This window comes from Dufourea novaeangliae, unplaced genomic scaffold (assembly GCF_001272555.1).
Source record: "Dufourea novaeangliae isolate 0120121106 unplaced genomic scaffold, ASM127255v1 scaffold14, whole genome shotgun sequence".
NCBI classification, from domain to species: domain Eukaryota; kingdom Metazoa; phylum Arthropoda; class Insecta; order Hymenoptera; family Halictidae; genus Dufourea; species Dufourea novaeangliae.
Window position 1 is genome coordinate 3,643,487 of NW_015373890.1, and position 17,688 is coordinate 3,661,174.

The 17,688-nt window shown below is 33.5% G+C and overlaps 1 protein-coding gene across 2 annotated transcripts; it reads left to right on the forward strand.

The window, feature by feature from the left end:
- The first annotated feature begins 6,339 nt into the window (after nucleotides 1–6,339).
- Nucleotides 6,340–16,669, forward strand: LOC107186636. 2 transcript variants are annotated; one of them, XM_015574541.1, is made up of 6 exons: nucleotides 6,340–6,493; nucleotides 11,212–11,610; nucleotides 12,528–12,780; nucleotides 13,921–14,327; nucleotides 15,386–15,670; nucleotides 16,424–16,669. In XM_015574541.1, exons 2-6 carry the CDS (start codon nucleotides 11,290–11,292, stop codon nucleotides 16,613–16,615), a joined length of 1,458 nt encoding a protein of 485 aa, XP_015430027.1. In that variant the 5' UTR covers nucleotides 6,340–6,493; nucleotides 11,212–11,289; the 3' UTR covers nucleotides 16,616–16,669. The 2 variants fall into 2 exon arrangements, with proteins under 2 accessions (XP_015430027.1, XP_015430036.1); XM_015574550.1 differs by lacking the exon at nucleotides 6,340–6,493 and adding an exon at nucleotides 7,367–7,652.
- Nucleotides 16,670–17,688: the final 1,019 nt, after the last annotated feature.

The following is a 17,688-nucleotide window of genomic DNA, read 5'->3' on the forward strand; positions in this document are numbered from 1 at the left end:
AGGACAAAAATATTTGTACATCGTTTAAAACGGAACAACTTTTTTCAAATTGCTTCGAGTGAGTTGAGTTCTTTTGTGAAGTTAGGAACATTAGTTTACTAAGTGATGTGTAAAAAAAAAATTGAAAAATTTGCAAATGGTCGAAATCGCGAAGAAAATAGTAAAGATCGTTTTTTACAACTTTTTAATCTAAGGCTATAATGAAAATTTAATGATGAGATGTAAGAAGTGTTAGTTTACTACAGCTGTAGGTGGTAAGTCGCGAAAAACTGTGATTTTCAACATTTTCAATCGTTTGTATCTCGTAGCAAAGTTAACTAATTTTGATGAAATTTTCAACATATGTATAACTAACAAAAATCATCGAAATATATTTATTAAATTTTCATTAGTCTCAAATAAAGAAGTTATAAAAAGCAACCTTTACTATTTTCTTCGCGATTCCGACAATTGCAAGTTTTTCAAATTTTTGTTTCCGAAAATACATTTCTGAAATTTTCAACATACTATATTTCATGAAAATAAATATGATACATTAATTACGATTTTACACAACTATTAGAGTAATCAAGTATAAAGAATTGATTTTCTATCGATAAAGGGTAATTCACGTTGCCATTTTACGCACAGAATATGAAATGAAATTCGCAATCTGAATATCTTAATACTGCAAAATTACCTGTTAAATTAAGGTGAAGAAAAGTAATTCTACGCGTAGACTGAAACATCAGCTTATACTTCCGCTACAAGACTATCCTCCGTTCTGCTTTTCACGACGACCTAGAATGCTTCTCCATCTGTTCCCTGTGATGCATCTGTGCGAGATGCGTAACATGGAATACATGAACGGAGTTCGTGAGTAACTAAATTGAGAACTGTTCCAAACATCATTGAAATCGCACAGTAGAGATAGTCTCGCTGATGAAGTAGAAACAGTCGTTCTAGTCAGACAAAGAATCTAAAAAGTGTGGTGTCTATGTAGTACAGACACAGTTGCAATTAAATTTTATAATTGCATCGTCGCATTTATAAGAAATAGGATCGCAGAAAGGTGAAAGTTGTGGAAACATTTTACTTGTCCCTCTATCATAATTAGGCCAAGTTATGGACACCAATAAATTTTCATATTTTCTAAATTTCTGTGGAATATGAAAATATGAATATTGCTCCATGAATTTTATTAATATTATTACTAATAATTAATAATATTAATTTCATTAATATTATGAATTAATATTCTACATTACTAGAAATTTTCCGAAGTTGTACAATATAAATCTTATCAAGTTCTTATATTGTATTTTTACATATTGAAATCGCCATATAAAATTTTGAAAAAATATAGACATATTTCTTAAATTCCCCTCTATAAAATTGATCGATGAATCCATGCTGTCGTTCAAGTATTTTGAATTAAATCAGACATTTTTTTACGATTCAACATTTCTGTAGTGTACTACATGTACACATAGATGTCAAGAGCGTGTTGTAATTGAAGGATATGTAGTATACCTTCTCTAAACATCAGGGATCTACTACCCCGTTGTCACAGCAAACGAGATGAATGGAGGCAAACAGATGACATGAGTTATGGAAACCAAAAATATCGTGTAACTGTGGAATGGTTTATTTGTGGACCTGTCGACTCGAAAAATATTGTCTGCAAAACTTTGTCAAAATTTTGTTTACAGATTAGTCATCGAATTCAGGAAATTGATTTAGTTATTAGTTACCTACGTTAAGAACAAAATGACATATTTTTGTTAAATCAATTGAATATTCAACATTTCATGTTTTTACACAATTCTTATCGTAAATACTGTTCCTATCGCAATATATTTTTGGTTAGATATTGAACTAAGGTGATAAGATTTGTATTTATTTTCTAGCGATTTATGCAAAACAAATATATAGATTTTCTACACTTATTGTTAGTTTCAGTACTGAAGCTGACTTTGCGTAATACAGAATAAAAAATTGATTTTCCTCATTTTTTTGAAACAAAAAAATCATGAATTTAAAACTTATTGAACTTTGTAATTATTCAATATTGTTTGTAGCGTGTGACGTTTATCCGCATACACGATCAACTTTGATTCCTAACGGATACCAAATTCTTGACTGCAACAAATAGAAACACTGCAAGATATATCAACTATACATATTGTTAAAAGTTTGCAACGGAAATGAAACATAAAGCGAGATCGATTTATGAAAATAAAAGAATAATAAAGGAACCATAAACAACTAGAAACGCTGTTGGATAATTCAACTATATAAATTGTTAAAAATTTCGAAACGGAAGTGAAACTTGAAACAAGATCCTATTTAGGTAACAATTTCACATGAAAATAAAGGAATAATTAACTTTATTTCCTTGTGCAAGGCGTTACGTTTTACGCTGAGGTATTAGTTTACACCAGCGAATAGTATCCTCTGTTTTCTTTTTCTCTAACCGCGAAATGCACCTACGCGGTTTTACGCGACGCTGTATGAATCACAAGTTGATTTAATTCGCGTTATCGTTTACGAGATAATCGCTATGATCGCCATAACAAGGTCAGCCAATCAGAGATTTACAGTGAGGTTACCAACATATACAGGGTGCTTCGCAAAATATAATAAAACATTTTAATATTGCAAATAAATTGACAAACCAAAATAAACGAATCAAAAATTTTCGTAAGCAATACTGTTCGGATATTCCCAAATTCTGCAGTCGATTAAAACAGAAATTGTTATGTGTAGAAACTGCAATTGTAAAATGTATAGACTTTTTCCATTAGTTATATAGTGTGACATATAAAGATATAAACTTCATAGAATTAGCATCATTACAAATGTTTATCATTAAGTAGCATACAAGTAGTATAGATGTGAATAGTCGGCCTTTTATTTCCCACCAACCTAATATTCACATGTTTTATTAGGGTACCATAACAATTGGTTTTCCAGGCACATCCATGCATTTTCCACATTTAGAACTACAACAAAAGTATCAGTATGTACTGATAACAAAAGGACAAAGATATGTGAATACGTTAATATTATGTTTCGAAATCCAGTCACACGATATTCTACATTGTTCACGAAATAGACTCACTGCAACAGCGATCATCTTCGCGGATATATTAGAAAACACCCGTTACACCTGGCTGCATTGGCCGTATCGATAACGTTATCGTTGACGCACCTCGTTTTTATCCCCGATCAAGGCCTTTCGACGTCACGCTCATGAATATTCGTCCCAAAAGGCGAATTAAATTCGAGCTTTTAACGGGGTCGTGTTGCGGTCGAAACGTGTCAACCTTTGACCGAAAAAATCCCGGGGAAAAAATTGAAAATCAGCATGTAGTCTCGAATACCTGCTTCTATCCATGTACCGGATTGACGGTGGCAGATCTTACCCCTAGACTACAGGCTGACTATTAGAAAACAGCAAAAACTGGAAAGACAATCTACACCTCGGACGCGCTATCGTTCACAGTTCCATGCGATGGCTCTGCCTGCGCGGCGTCCATTGCAGAGCCATACTGCATTAAAATTTTCGTCCTGTGTCTGGTGTAGAAATGTTGATTTATTTGATTTACTTTCTAGAAATGTATTTGTAGAAATTTGTGGACCGTATGGTGTCGGATTCATTTGTTACTCTTTTTTTTAATTTTAAATCAACCGACTCGTGTCCGATGGAATTGGAAGGAACAGAGTGTGAAGTGATGGTACTAACAATTTCATCGGTGTTATTTTCCTTATTAAATTATTATTTGACATGTGTCACGTTAATATTTTATTATGTAGCGAATGTTAATTATATAAGGGTTTTCCTTTTTTTTTTATTTGGATACTTTGATAAACATATTTTAATGATACTTTCTTTCCCATTATTGTGATGTTGAGTTCGTGATATAGCACGGACTGAATATTAAATGATCAAAAAGGTGCATTCAATATTACTATACACTCCTTTTGCTGAACAATCCCATCATCACATTTTTGTGTTTTAAATTTTACAATGATACATTTTCTAGTTGAGGACTGAACTTTTATATCTATTAGATTAATTATGGACACGTGTTTATTACAAATAAATGGCAAATTTTTACACTTCTAATTGCAAAACATTGTGAACGTATATTGATAATAGAATTGTACAAAATTTCTAGTTTTTATAAAATTGTACTGTGTACTTCTTATGATGATTTTTTAGCTATAATAATATAACTATGTTTCCAAAAGAAACGTACTAAAAACAATTGAATACTTAACTTTATGTATTCTAAACAACAAATACTAACACCGATATCTATATGAGATATCTATTATGTATACGATGAATTTCAATAAAACTAAATTATTACGTATTAATATAATTTTGTTTCGTATTTATTACAGTTTTCTAATAATATTCTGCATTTATAATGCACACGTCTTTGTAAAGCAAAATAAAAGGAAAGATTCATTAAAATCAATAAAACTTGTTGCTTTATTTTTAATTCAATGAAGTTGTAAGTACGCAATTATTTTAATGAGTCGTTACGCTCACACTCAGACTTCGAAGTTATATGCATACGTTAAAAAATATAAAATGATACAAAAATATATAAATCTACTGGAGACAAGCTGAGATCTACCTTTACAATCTCTGCTGGACATCATAACCTTCATACACTGTTCTCACTAATAAATTCAATTAGGCTTGTATTAAAATTGAATTAAAGAAACATATTTTCCCATCACTAGATCATAATATAAATGTAAGCTATTGGTGTCAAATTAATTATCAAATTTAAAAAGCATAATTAAGAACCAAACATTCGCTTCAGATCAAATTGACCTGATTAAAGCACAAGGGTTAAATACGATATAAAAATGAAGGTAGGTAAGTGACCGATCTGGTCACTATAATGAATCAGTATGAAATCTAAAAAGTAATACTTTGGTTTTCAAAATTAAAATGATAATGATATTTCTAGCATTTTCCCTCCAAAATTGTTTTGCACTTTCGCTTTAAACAACTATCATAACAAGGTCATCAAAATCAGCTCGACGCTCGACATGTGAAGCCTCGTGTTTACTCCGTAAAAATGTAAATTTACATAAAGATCAATCTAGTAGCGACAAATAATCTTTGAAACATGCTCGCGACTCGTTCAAGGATTTTTTTACTATCATATGTCAAAGTACACGTCGTTGTAAAGCAATTTGGGAAACATGCTCGCGACTCGTTCAAGGATTTTTTTACTATCATATGTCAAAGTACACGTCGTTGTTGTTGCGGTAGTCGCAATCGAGCTAGTATGGCTAATGTTCTGGCCGCCAGTAGTTGTCATAAAGAGTCCTTCCTCAAAATTACACCATTTGTTGGAAAATCTGATGCCATCGTGACATGACAAATGTTTATTTGCATAGAATTTTCAGTTTTCTGAAAACGTGTCATATACAGTGAAGAAGCTTCATCTACGTCCGAGCAAATAAACAAAGTGATGTAAAATTCGTGTAAAATGACTTTTGGTGAAAATATCTGATATGTGTACATGTGTGTATGTTTTATTATTTGAATGTTTTTTGTTTACTCAAAACATATTGGGTGGTATTGTAAAAGTGATTAGTCAATGATTATAAAACGTATCTAGTGAAGTAATTAATTCAATTGAAAGCAGCTATCTATCGAAGTGTGAGTAAATAAAATTAATCTCGAGATATGTATGAATAATTGTTAGGTTGGTAAGCTATACAAAATTAATCACTGTTTACAATTCTACAATTATCATTAACTTTTCCACCAATATAATGTAAAAAAAGTGTAGATATAATGAGTGAAATTATTTTGAATTGTTGAAAATTAATACTATTCTGTTCAGGGGACTATAAAATGTAGTGTCAAAATTATTCCGGGAGATTCCGGGGGAAAAGGATTCCGCAGATCGATCTGTTCTCAAAAATCGATTTAAAAATCGAAAATTAAGGGACCAAAGGTCGATCTTCCGATTAATCGATCTGAAATCGCTAACTCTACTAAGTACACGCGTTTCACGTATTATCAAAACAAACTGACAGATAACAGCTTTTGCTCATCACCTAATCGGCACTGACCGCTGCAACCTCTCGTTTTGACTCATTGGCGGAGAGAAAACAATGACGAAAAGGTCATCGAGTTATCGTAGAGAAATGCTTTCACGCGAGCACGTCACACTATCTGTAAGAATTTGCTACCCACGTATCACAATATTTATTTAGGCTGTATCGAAAACAAACAGCGGCGGTCATCACGGAATGACGGAATGACCCGCGTTCTGGCTCAACGAAAAACGTCGTTTATACAGTTCAGTGAGCGTTTGAACGCTGAAAGGAACGAGATTCTCCGAAAAGTAGAGTCCGACTGGTTCGTTCTCCGAAAAGTGTGGAATTGTATTGGAATATTATGTTAACTGTGTACAATAATAAATCGCGTTGAGGTGGATTGTTTTTCGAATGCATAAGAAGAACCTTGAATGTAAGTGAAATTTGACAAAATTGGCTGTGAAATGTAACAGTAAAATTATGGAAATTTGAATATCAACGATTCTATAAACAGTGTTTACACGATTTATTTTGTATTGTATAATTATTAGTGGACGTATATTTACGATGTGTACGTGTGACGAAGTCGTTCTATTTATTTAAAGTTGAAACGAAATGCGGAAATAGTAGTGTTACGATAGTTAGTTTATTTTTTATCGATTTGTGTTGTGTCTTCGAATAAAAATGTATATAAGGAAAGTAACGGTAAGGATTGAATGAAGAAATTGAAAGAATGCTATTCAAAATGTATGCGAACAATTGATTGTGAGAAGAATTTTTTGTTATCAAAATTTTTTGGGAAATGGTAATTAGTCTGTCGATTTTATGCATTTAGAGCATAAGTAAAGTACCACTAAAATACAAAGAACAGTAAATTCTAACAGTGTCTAACGCAGTTTGTTCTTATATCTACAGTAAAGAGAGTTTCAATAGTAGAAATATATTCTGTTCTATACTGGCTTTCTCGAAAATGTATATTTACGCACGATCACAGAGAACTCTCCCGTTATAAATTTTACGAAAGTTAAATATCAAAATGTTCCGAACCGGTAATTTCGACTGGTAAAGTACCAGCGTCAATTTTCGAATAAATTTAATCAGTTCACGCCATAAAACGAAATTAACTAGGGTATTACGACCGACTACGCGTTAATCGACAAGGCCACCGCCGCACCGTGTCGCGAAACGACACAATCGAGCGCGTTAACGGCCGATGCGAAACGAGAGACGCCGGTTTTATTAAGTTAGTGTCCCCATGGCGACCAGTGGTCAAGGAAATGGGTGTTTCGTGGAGACAGTCGAAGTGCAGCGGTGACGGCGCATCGAGCAACGCGAACTGTCGAACCGATATGAAAACCGACGAGAAATCGTGATTTACGATGAGATGACCCCGTCGATCATTACCGTGGAAAAGTGCCTTTGACCCGGCCGGAAAAGACGTTCCCGCCCGGAAGCTACGAGCGGTGATCCGCAATCGGAGATCGTCCGACGATTATCGTTGTGGTTTTAGTGGCTCTCGGATATTAAGTCCCCGTCACGTCTTCCTCGACGACGACGACGACAACGACGCGACACAGAAGCCGCACAAGTGTGTACGTATAATGGCTTACCTTTGGAATTTCCCTCGTACAACGGTGATCGAAGATACCGAACGACGCTTTTGTTCGACGCGGTGGCATTATTAGTTTTTATCGCGAAACCGAAGTGAACGGTTTTATCATCGGTGGCTTGGTGAAATAATGCTTGAAAATGGTAAACAGGGAAATCGAGGAGGGGGGAGAGAGTTGTTTCGCGCTGTGAAATCCATTGGGAGAGTGATTTCAAATGGGAAACGGGAGTAAGGAACGTGTTTCCGTGATTGCATCTCAGGAAATTAAGGTGGTTCGTACCGGACTCTATGGCCAATAAAGCATCATATTAATAATTAGTATTAAACACCCGCTAATACATTTTAATAATGTATAAAAATTACATCTATGAAATTCAACGACATTTCCATTGATCATTCATCATTATATTTTAAATAAATCCACGGTGCTCGTTTCTGGTACGTTTGGCAACGTTGTTTTTGCATACATATCTATTTATATACGTGGTGCGTCTCAGTTGTCCCGCGTAGTCAATATTCAATATTCTTATATGTAAAGTTAATTATATTCTCGTGCATTATAATTTAGAAACTTAGAATTCACTAAAACAGAAAATAAGTAAAATATTTTTTAAATGTACATATTTGTATTTCGCGGGTATGACACTACTTCAACAACATCGCCAAGTCCTGCACATAGTCTGAATACCCATCCAATAACCTACATATCCTGGACTTTATTATCAAATATCTTCCTGGAATGTTCGGCATGGTACAAGATTTAGTTTATTATCAGAAAGCTCAGAATTTATATTTTCAGTACCTAGATTTTAGTTAGCACTTCTAATTTTTGTGAATAGAAAAGAATATACTTCCGATAAGAAAACTCAAGTTGAAAACTCAAATTTTTTTTGTGTTTGTACTTCGTTCTAATAAACAATTATGAATTTTATTTAATTATCTAGTCTTTCGAATTTTGCACGAACCACCTTAAGTGAGATGATTTGGTTTCTGCGCGGGAAACAATGCAGGAGTTTTGTACGATAGGCTGATCTGTCCAGTGAATGAACACCACTAAATGAATAAATATTTTATATAAAAATTAGTATATTAAGTTATTAAAATAATTAAATGATTACATATTTATTTTTTTGAGATCCTTGTTTCGTATTCAATTTTTTGCGCTACTGATTAGAAATATTCATTTACTTAATATTATTTATGCACTAATGAAATCTGTCTTTTTTTTATTTTTAATGTAATTGATTATATTTTTCAATTTTTCAAAGTGAAATCTATACGTTATGAAAAGGTATAGATATTAAAAAATCTAATTTTTATGTGCCAAATATTTACGAATATTATTATTATTTAAAATTCGTCTTTAATAGTTATAAAATAGTAAAGTAGTTCAAATAGTTTACCCTACGTCTGGGATAGTGTAGATTTTTTAAAGTAGGACTGATATAGTTCCTTTTTTTTTGTTTTGGTGAAGTGTAAACGGTGTTGAATACTGGTGAAATTATTGGAGTTGTTTTAGAAACCTGTTGTTATCTCTAACGTTCAGTGTTGAGTGTTGGGTTGAGAAGACATTGGTTTGAAGTAAACATATGAGATTATTACGCAATTAATTGCAATTGTGCGCAGAAAACATTTCATGATATTTTGGAGACGGAAAAGGTATAACGTTCTAACAAAAAGAATACATTTGAATAGTTTACGTTATTCATGAATAATAAATGAATGACGAATATTTATGTAGATTCACGTTTTTACAGGTTACTTCACAAAATGGGGTTTCAACAATTACAAATTTTTTCTATTAAGAGTTTCGTTAGCTTCGAAGTAAAAGAAAAGGTCCGTTGTACTTTAAATTTTTCTTGAACTTTCACTACAGTCTAGTAGTAACATTTTTAATAAAAATTAAGAACTATTTACTCCATTTGAAACAATAATTATATAATTTGAATAATAATATTTAAACAATTCTATAAAAATATGTCTATTAAAAGATGCATAATTAAATTATGTCAAGCCAGACCTTACTATTAAAAATAAAACGTATTTTCCTTACAACATTTGAAATCTGATATTAATTACATTTTGAATAAAAAAATCATTAATAGAATACAATGAGAACACTTTCGAACTAAAAAAATTCTCATAAATGTAAACTTCTGAAATGAACTCAAAAAATTTTTAAACTATCATATTTAATACGTAACAGAAGAATGACCAAGATTTATTACTAGAAGTAAAACTAGTACAACTCATTAAAATACAACCTTTAACAGTACAGTTGAAAGTAATACTATTTTGAACTGTTAATTAGGTCATCTTCTGAGCATAAACACCTGTGTAGACATAATTAACTTTCTGAGTAGGTATTATGGGTGCATGTACTAATCACATTGACATGGACTATGCACGCATAGGTATGTACGTCCAGTGCAATATTGTTATCGCGAAATATTTATCTGAATAGAAATCAGATAATTGTGATAATAGTTAAATAGTTTATATTTAATATTTTTCCCTAATAATAGTCCAGTTTTGATTACACCGCACTCAAAGGGTTAGAAATAAGTAAACTCAATTTGAAGAAAACTTTGTTACACTAAACATCGATACAATGTACTTTATACTAATAGAAATATTAAAACACTATTAAATATTAGGTATACGCAGAAGTAATGGTTGGTTTTCGGTCGAAAATCATTATTAATATTGAATAATTGCAACGGAATCTATTATTCCAAATAGTTCCTCTTATTTGTAATAACATTTTCTTATTTCTTTATCAAAAATCCAGTTCTCCACGAATAAGATAAAAAGTTTTAAGATAAGAGAAAAGATTAATCAAATAAATACAATAATAAAGTATCACTGAAAGGTGAAGGTCAAGACAAGTTAACACATTGTTGACGGGAGAGGTTAATCTGTGTCTTTTGTTATTAAAGTATTGATAGCAGAAGACTGCAATTCACATCTTCTACACTTCCTGCGTTATCATATGAGACATTATTTTTTTTTTACACACTTAGAATCGCATCGACGTTTATGTAGGTCATTAGTGACTTGGGCTTATAATGGGGAAATATAATTTTTGGGCTTATAATTGGGAATATCTCGTGAACTATTAAGGTTTAGGACGTATAAAGGTCAACAGATTTTTACTCAGACTTTTACACTCTATCGATCTATGGTACAAAAAGTAGGTCATTCCGTTAAAAAAAAATCAAGGTGACGTTGAAATCTCTAAAATGCCTCCATCCACAAAATAAAGCACGTACCTTGATATTCCATGTCTCAAAATTTTTAGAAAGTGTACCGCTAAGTCATTATTCGAGGTGATCAAATTAGCCGAGATACCCTGTACACATACACATTTAATAGCATACCTTCAACTTTCAACCAATGTGCTAACTCGTCTTCCTCGGCTAACAAGTTAAAATACAAACTGTAGAGCATCAATGAATTCGAATACAAATGACGTAATTTCGAAGCGTATAAATTAAACCGTATTCGACGTTAACACAGTGTAATATCCCCTTTTGTTGCAGATTTCGTTCTGTACACGTTCATCCAGAGGGAACCGTGAAAATTGCCGCGAAGGAATTGCCACTGCAGCAAGTTTAACAATGTTTTGCCTGAAAGGGAGGGGCAATCGGGACGAGAAGTTGAAGGAAACGTTAAACGAGGACGACTGCGGATGGTGGCTGAGCAATGAAGACGATCCGAAGTCGCCGAGATCCAGCCGTAGCAAGGACTGCCTGTCCCTAGATTCATCAGAGTCGATGCTCTCTTGCATAGACTCCGGCGACGACGAAAGTTACTCCCTCGCCCAGGAATTCCGACTTGAGCTAAACGACGACCACTGCGAGAAGATAGAGCTCACGTCACTAATTCACGGAGATCTTGACGTGGACCTTATCGAGAAGGATGCGAACGGGACGGATTCGGTAGGTTGTACTTTTCACTTCTTTCCTTAAAATAATATTATAAATAGGCTTTTAAGCCGCATAAAATAAAATGAAATGTCTTAAATCCCATCTTTCAAAGCACGCGGAGAAAAATGTTTGATTTAAAATCGGATTCATTCTTTACCTTAATTAATTTTAGTATTTTACATATACTACCGGCCAAAAGTATGATACCAGAGTTCATGATTGATGGAACAGTAACTCATTATTTTGTAACGATATAATAAATGTTACGAAATCACTACATGTACAGTTTTAACGCATTACTTTCAGCAATTTGTTCTAGAATAATATTTTTCTCTTCCTTCAATTATCAGACCTGGTACCACACTTGTGGCCAGTGGTGTAATTGATTTTATTGTTACGTCAGATAGTACCTCGAAACGAATAGAGTCCACTGTGTAATTTTTCATTAAAGAAAGTTTCTATATTATTATTTTGAATTTGTAAAATTAACGTCAAATATACCTATCAGTAAAATCGGCCACTTCATGTGCAATTACCTAATAGTTTCGTATCGATAAACATATCGAGAAAACTTGACTGCAAAAAGTGTTATACAGTAAAGACTCCATGAGAGTTTGGATACGAAGTTCGTAGAACCTGTCAAGCGTATAACTTATCCCCCCCCCCCCTCTTCTGTTGTCGAGGCTCGGACTTCGAGCAAAAAATACATTTCTGAGGTGTCGAAACGATTCGCAGTGCACCGTAAAAATTTTAAAACGGTCCCGAATTTCAAACTCTTACAGAGCCTTCACTGTAATTTCTTTGTAGAAAAACCCAAGTGTCACATTTATAATGGACGTCTATACACATTAGAATGCCCCCCTAATCACATAATCGTATTCAATTTTCAACGGAACATTATGAAACACACAACGTCTATAAAATTCCAGAACGTCACGCCGTTTCCGGCGGAAGAAGCCGAAGACTACTTTGACGGGTCGGAGTCGAAATCACGGAGGTCTCACGGTATATCCTACACGCCCGAAAGGCTGGTCAGGTCTCAGGAATACAGAATACTCACGCCATCGCCCCGTTACTTAGCCTTCTCTCGGCCGAGACTCGTGCCAGAAAATGAAAATCGACGGAAGACGGTGGTCCGTTGCCAGCGGCGATTGAATTATCTTATCGACTCTAAGCAAGTTGGTGAGTATTTTTCCCGTTTATATGGAGAAACCTCGCCGGGGCGTGCAACAGTGCACGGCGGATCCGTAAACTTGTTCGAGCAAGGCTCCCCCGTCGTCAGCCAACTTGAATGTACATATAACCCGGCCATTGTGTCTGACCCAGTAAAGTTTCGCGGTCTACCAATATGTGAAATCGGCTCGCTACTCGCGTTCATTAGACGGTACTTTCGTTTCAACACCTGCACCCTTAAAACCTATCTCCGCTAAGATAGATGTCCCAGTGGTTGGACGTTTAAGGCGAAGATTGCGGTTACGAGGACTTTTTATACATTAAAATAATATGGATTGGCAAAAAAGTACATTCAATCGATAGAGCAGAACTTCTTCTTCCAGACAAGTCGTTAGAAGAAAGCGTTCACATGAAAAAAAGTATTCACATTTATGAATATCTAAAAGCGTTCATTTGGCCGAGTGATTGGACGGAATTTACGGCTTGTCCTAGTGATTAAATTTAGCTATCCCAGTGTTTGGACATAACATTCAATAAATTATTCATAGCTTATTTTTAATAGTAAAACATGACACTTTTCTTTTATCTTGTACAAATTCAAACAAAAACGTAACAAATTTAATTCAATGCAATAAATAAAAGAAACAAAATTATAAATAAATAAAATAATAAAAATTATGAACTAAATCTATGGATGTATAAATTCTTAATTTTTAAATAACCATCATTTTGAAATAAAGAATGTTTAATTAATGCAAAATAATTTTAAGAATAAATTTTAAAAGCAAAATTAATAAATCGATTTTAAACTAAAGTTAATTTTAAACTAAAATAGCTGCTTCATCTGTATTTATTCCATACAAAACGTTAAATAAATCGCATGATATCTCTTAAATAAATAATCATAATAATCATTGTATTTGAAATCAGTGTTTATGAAGAAAGTATGTTTAACGTGTTCAATAATTTATCCCACCAATAAGTAATAAATATTAAAATAGCTCGAATGATATTATCAAATATTCTCAAGCAAATTTACCCTTTAAAAGTATTTTAACTTTACTCAACATTTCAATAGAAACACATTTTTAGTTATCTAATACACTTTCGAACACGTAGCTGACCATAAAATTTCTATGTTTTGATTAGGTACTACGCAACTGAGAGATCTTCTGGATCCGACTCCTATAGAAATCGCGGTGCCAGCCATAGTTTCGCAACATTGGAAAAATTGCAGACGAGCTTCTAGTGACGAAATCGCGACGAGGTACAACGACTACGACACGAAAACGGATTATTCTTTAAATGGGTCGGATCACAAGAAGTCAACCGACTTGCAAACACCGGACTCGGCTTGCAAGAGGTCCAGCTACGAGGGGCTAAACGTCACTTGGGAGGACTGTAAGAAAATAGAGACACGGAGCTCCTCTCTGGAGGACACTTCCGGTATTCACAGCAACGACTGGAGCTCCGACAGCCATAGCGACCTACAAAACACACCGTTGTGCCTTTCGGACGAGTTAGCATCGACGAATTACAGACTGAGTACTTCGCAGGTATTGATTTCGGACTTTCTATTCCAGAAATTCAACCAGAAATAACTATCATCGTAGATCACGAAAATTTAGTGAATAAATATTAACGACCGGTTATAATAAACATTCTAAAATCTAAATGTTATTTGAATTTAACAATAACGAAGAATATACAGAAGATAACTTTATATTTAACACAAAATAATTAACACAAAATATAGTATATTATCTTTGGTTCTGAATCTCAAATAATACATGTGGATTGAAGCAAAAAATATGTGAAATATTGGACTTGTTTTGAATATTAGACTTTATTGTTTTAGTGTGTACTTGATATTCTGCAACTCTTAATACAATTTAGTAGGTGTACCATTTATTAAAAGAATAAACTTTAATTATTATAGACTCCTGACGTATCGTTGCAAACATATAGTTACTTTGAGTCATAAGAAACATTAATATGCATATACTATAATGATAGTAGTATTAATAGTATTGTACACTTCCGACATGTATCTAATTACATTCCACACATTATCTATGCACTTGTGTAATTGTTGATAAGTTAAGTCTGGAACACCAGATAAGCCTATTTATACTACTCTGTGGCATTTATTCTAATCTTCCAGCTGTCTGATCTTTCGTATACGCTTAAACAGCTATACCTCAAAACAAGAATTTAAAATGCACGTTTGTCAATTAACACTATTTTCTTAGCTGTAATACATATAGGCGTATTTCTATAAACCTGGCATCGAAACCTCGTTTAAAACTCCGTATATTTGTATTAACTGCTAAATTATGAATAAATCGTACCAATATATGATTCGACAATTAAAAATATTTACATTAATATTTAACAAGTTTTGTTCAAGGAACAATTTTAAGTCTATACATACGATGACAGAAATTCTGTCATTCGTAAAACTGAATTTCATTTCGGTACTGTAATACGTTTGTTTCAATGGAAATTGTGTTAAAGTTTATTTATGCCATCTCAATTAGTCAAATCTAGAATTAACTGGAACACATTGCTACAGTGTTCAATAATTCAGATAAAATGTGAATATATTTTGCAGGAACGGTGTACCGCTATCAATGAAGTGGTATCAATCCTTGAAGTCCTCGACACGGATCCTGAAAAAGCAGCGATCCTTCTCGAGGAGGATCGTTTCTGCGACAGCACCTCCTCCCACGATCAATTAACCAGGCTGGCCCTGACGATAGAAACCGATTCGAAAGATCCTGATGTCGTCGAAACTGCCGAAAGCGCGGTTCGAAACCTTCAAAGGAAAGTGGAGAAGCTTCAGGCTAGTAGCAAAGATATTTACAGGGATATTTGTAATCTACGACAAAGCTTTCAGGTAAGAACACTTTGCATTCTATACATTAACCCTGTGTCCTACGATTTTATTATTAAAACGGTTACTCGTTTGCCAGAAGGAAGATAAATTAAAGGAAAATAACCTAAGCAGAGACAATTGACACTGGTAGTATCAAGAGAGAATTGTATTTTGTGCTATAATCATTTAGCGCATATATACGTTCCTAAATCACGTTCACTTCTTTTTTCATTGGAAAATCCATTATGTAATTGAAATATTAAGTTTTACGCACTTTTTGATGTATTTGAACTTGGACTAAATAAAAGAAAAAATTCTGGTTAATATTGTCCATTGACTGGTAAAATCTGTATTTTTTCTTTCTAATTTAATGAATTACATTCTTCTAATTATTCAAATTAAAATGTGTATGTTATGAAAAGGTACATACAGTAATTCCTCGATGAATGCGTCGCGAGCAACGACGTTATTCCCACCACTAAGGGAGTCCCCCTGTGGAACCAATCAAAACAGAGTAAACAGAAGCTAAGTAGAGGCTCGGCTTCGGGCAAAACACAAATTTATGGGAGGCTGAAAACCTTTCCGCCTTGCCACGAATGCTCTGAAGTAGACCCGAGTACGTCGCATTCATCGAAACACTACTGTATATTAAAAAATCTAATTTTGCATGTGCCAAGTACTTATTAATATTTTATCATTTGAAATTTGACTTTAATATTCAATCAAAACAGACGATTGTACGACGATAAATATGTTTGATATTTTTTCTTTCAGTGTGACGAACGGAAAACGGAGGATATTTCGTCCAGTACCAGTAAACTGCGCCAGGACATTCACGAGCTGCGATATCTCGATGATCTCGTGAATCTCTTACGAGGTGAACTCGAGAGAATTTCAAAGAGGAACTGGCCGTTCGTTGTTGGACGCTCGGAGTATCATTCGGAGGAAAAGAATCTGATCGTGTAGAAAAGTTTCGTCTATGACGTCGACAGAATTTTACGGGTAGAGAACGTAAGACGGAACGCGGATGAATATTTTTGTAGCTTCTCGATAGGATCAACACTGAACGTGTCTTTTCCTTAAAAAAAACACAACCTTGTGTATTTTACCGATTCACGAATACGTTGGAAGTGTTTCACTGCCATTTGATTCACGACAATGTGAATTTCGAACGAAAGTCTCGTCGAATAATTATACAGGGTGACTCAGGTCGTTGAGCCAGGGTATACGTCTGAATAGGATTCAGGTTAGAATCATAGAATTGACTTTTTTTCAAGAAAAAGATCATAGACAAAACTGAATTAATTGAGCAATAATATTAACGTCTAAAACGAATTTAGCTTTGCTTCATTTCTTCTTCTCGTCAATTGTTTAAATGTATGTAAGAAATAGTTTCATAAGAAAAATTATTCTGTAAGTGCAAGCGACTGTAGAAAAATTTATACGTATAAACATATGTGAATTAATATTTGGAAACTCCTACTATTCAAGATGTACATATTTTGTTTTGTTACACTATAGATTTTCAAACAAGATACGTGTCTAATTTTTGTGGAAAGTTATTTAAAATGTTACACCATAATATATTTTTAGGTGTAGACTAAATATATGATATGTGACTTTACAACGTAATGATAAAATTTTATTGTAAAGATACTTTTAAGTTTGTCGTTTGCTGCGGCAAACTGGTGCCAGTATAGTATTGTGGTACTTAATCGCGCGAATTACTGCAGGCAGGTGTAAATTTAGTAATTATGTGAAATACAAGTACCTATCTTAGTGTCAACCTTTTTTATGTTAGTTTATATTCTTTAGGCTAATAACAATTACATAACAATATAAAAGTAATGATTCTGTTAAAATTCATTCAAACTTTGAAACTGATATTACAGATTCAAATCGGAATCTCTACTATTTACATTTTATATTAGTACTTATTTCACGATGAAAATATTGGACCTAAGTTTAAATGAACGAAGCGTAACTAGATCATATTATGATTCGTGAGACGGATACTAAAAAAAAAGTGTTAACATATA

Bases quoted from the DNA above. Each gene is read 5' to 3' on its own strand.
- LOC107186636 (XM_015574541.1), top strand. From the start codon at position 11,290: ATGTTTTGCCTGAAAGGGAGGGGCAATCGGGACGAGAAGTTGAAGGAA. The intron at 12,781-13,920 runs GTGAGTATTTTT...TGTTTTGATTAG, and splicing joins TATCGACTCTAAGCAAGTTG to GTACTACGCAACTGAGAGAT. The intron at 15,671-16,423 runs GTAAGAACACTT...TTTTTCTTTCAG, and splicing joins ATCTACGACAAAGCTTTCAG to TGTGACGAACGGAAAACGGA.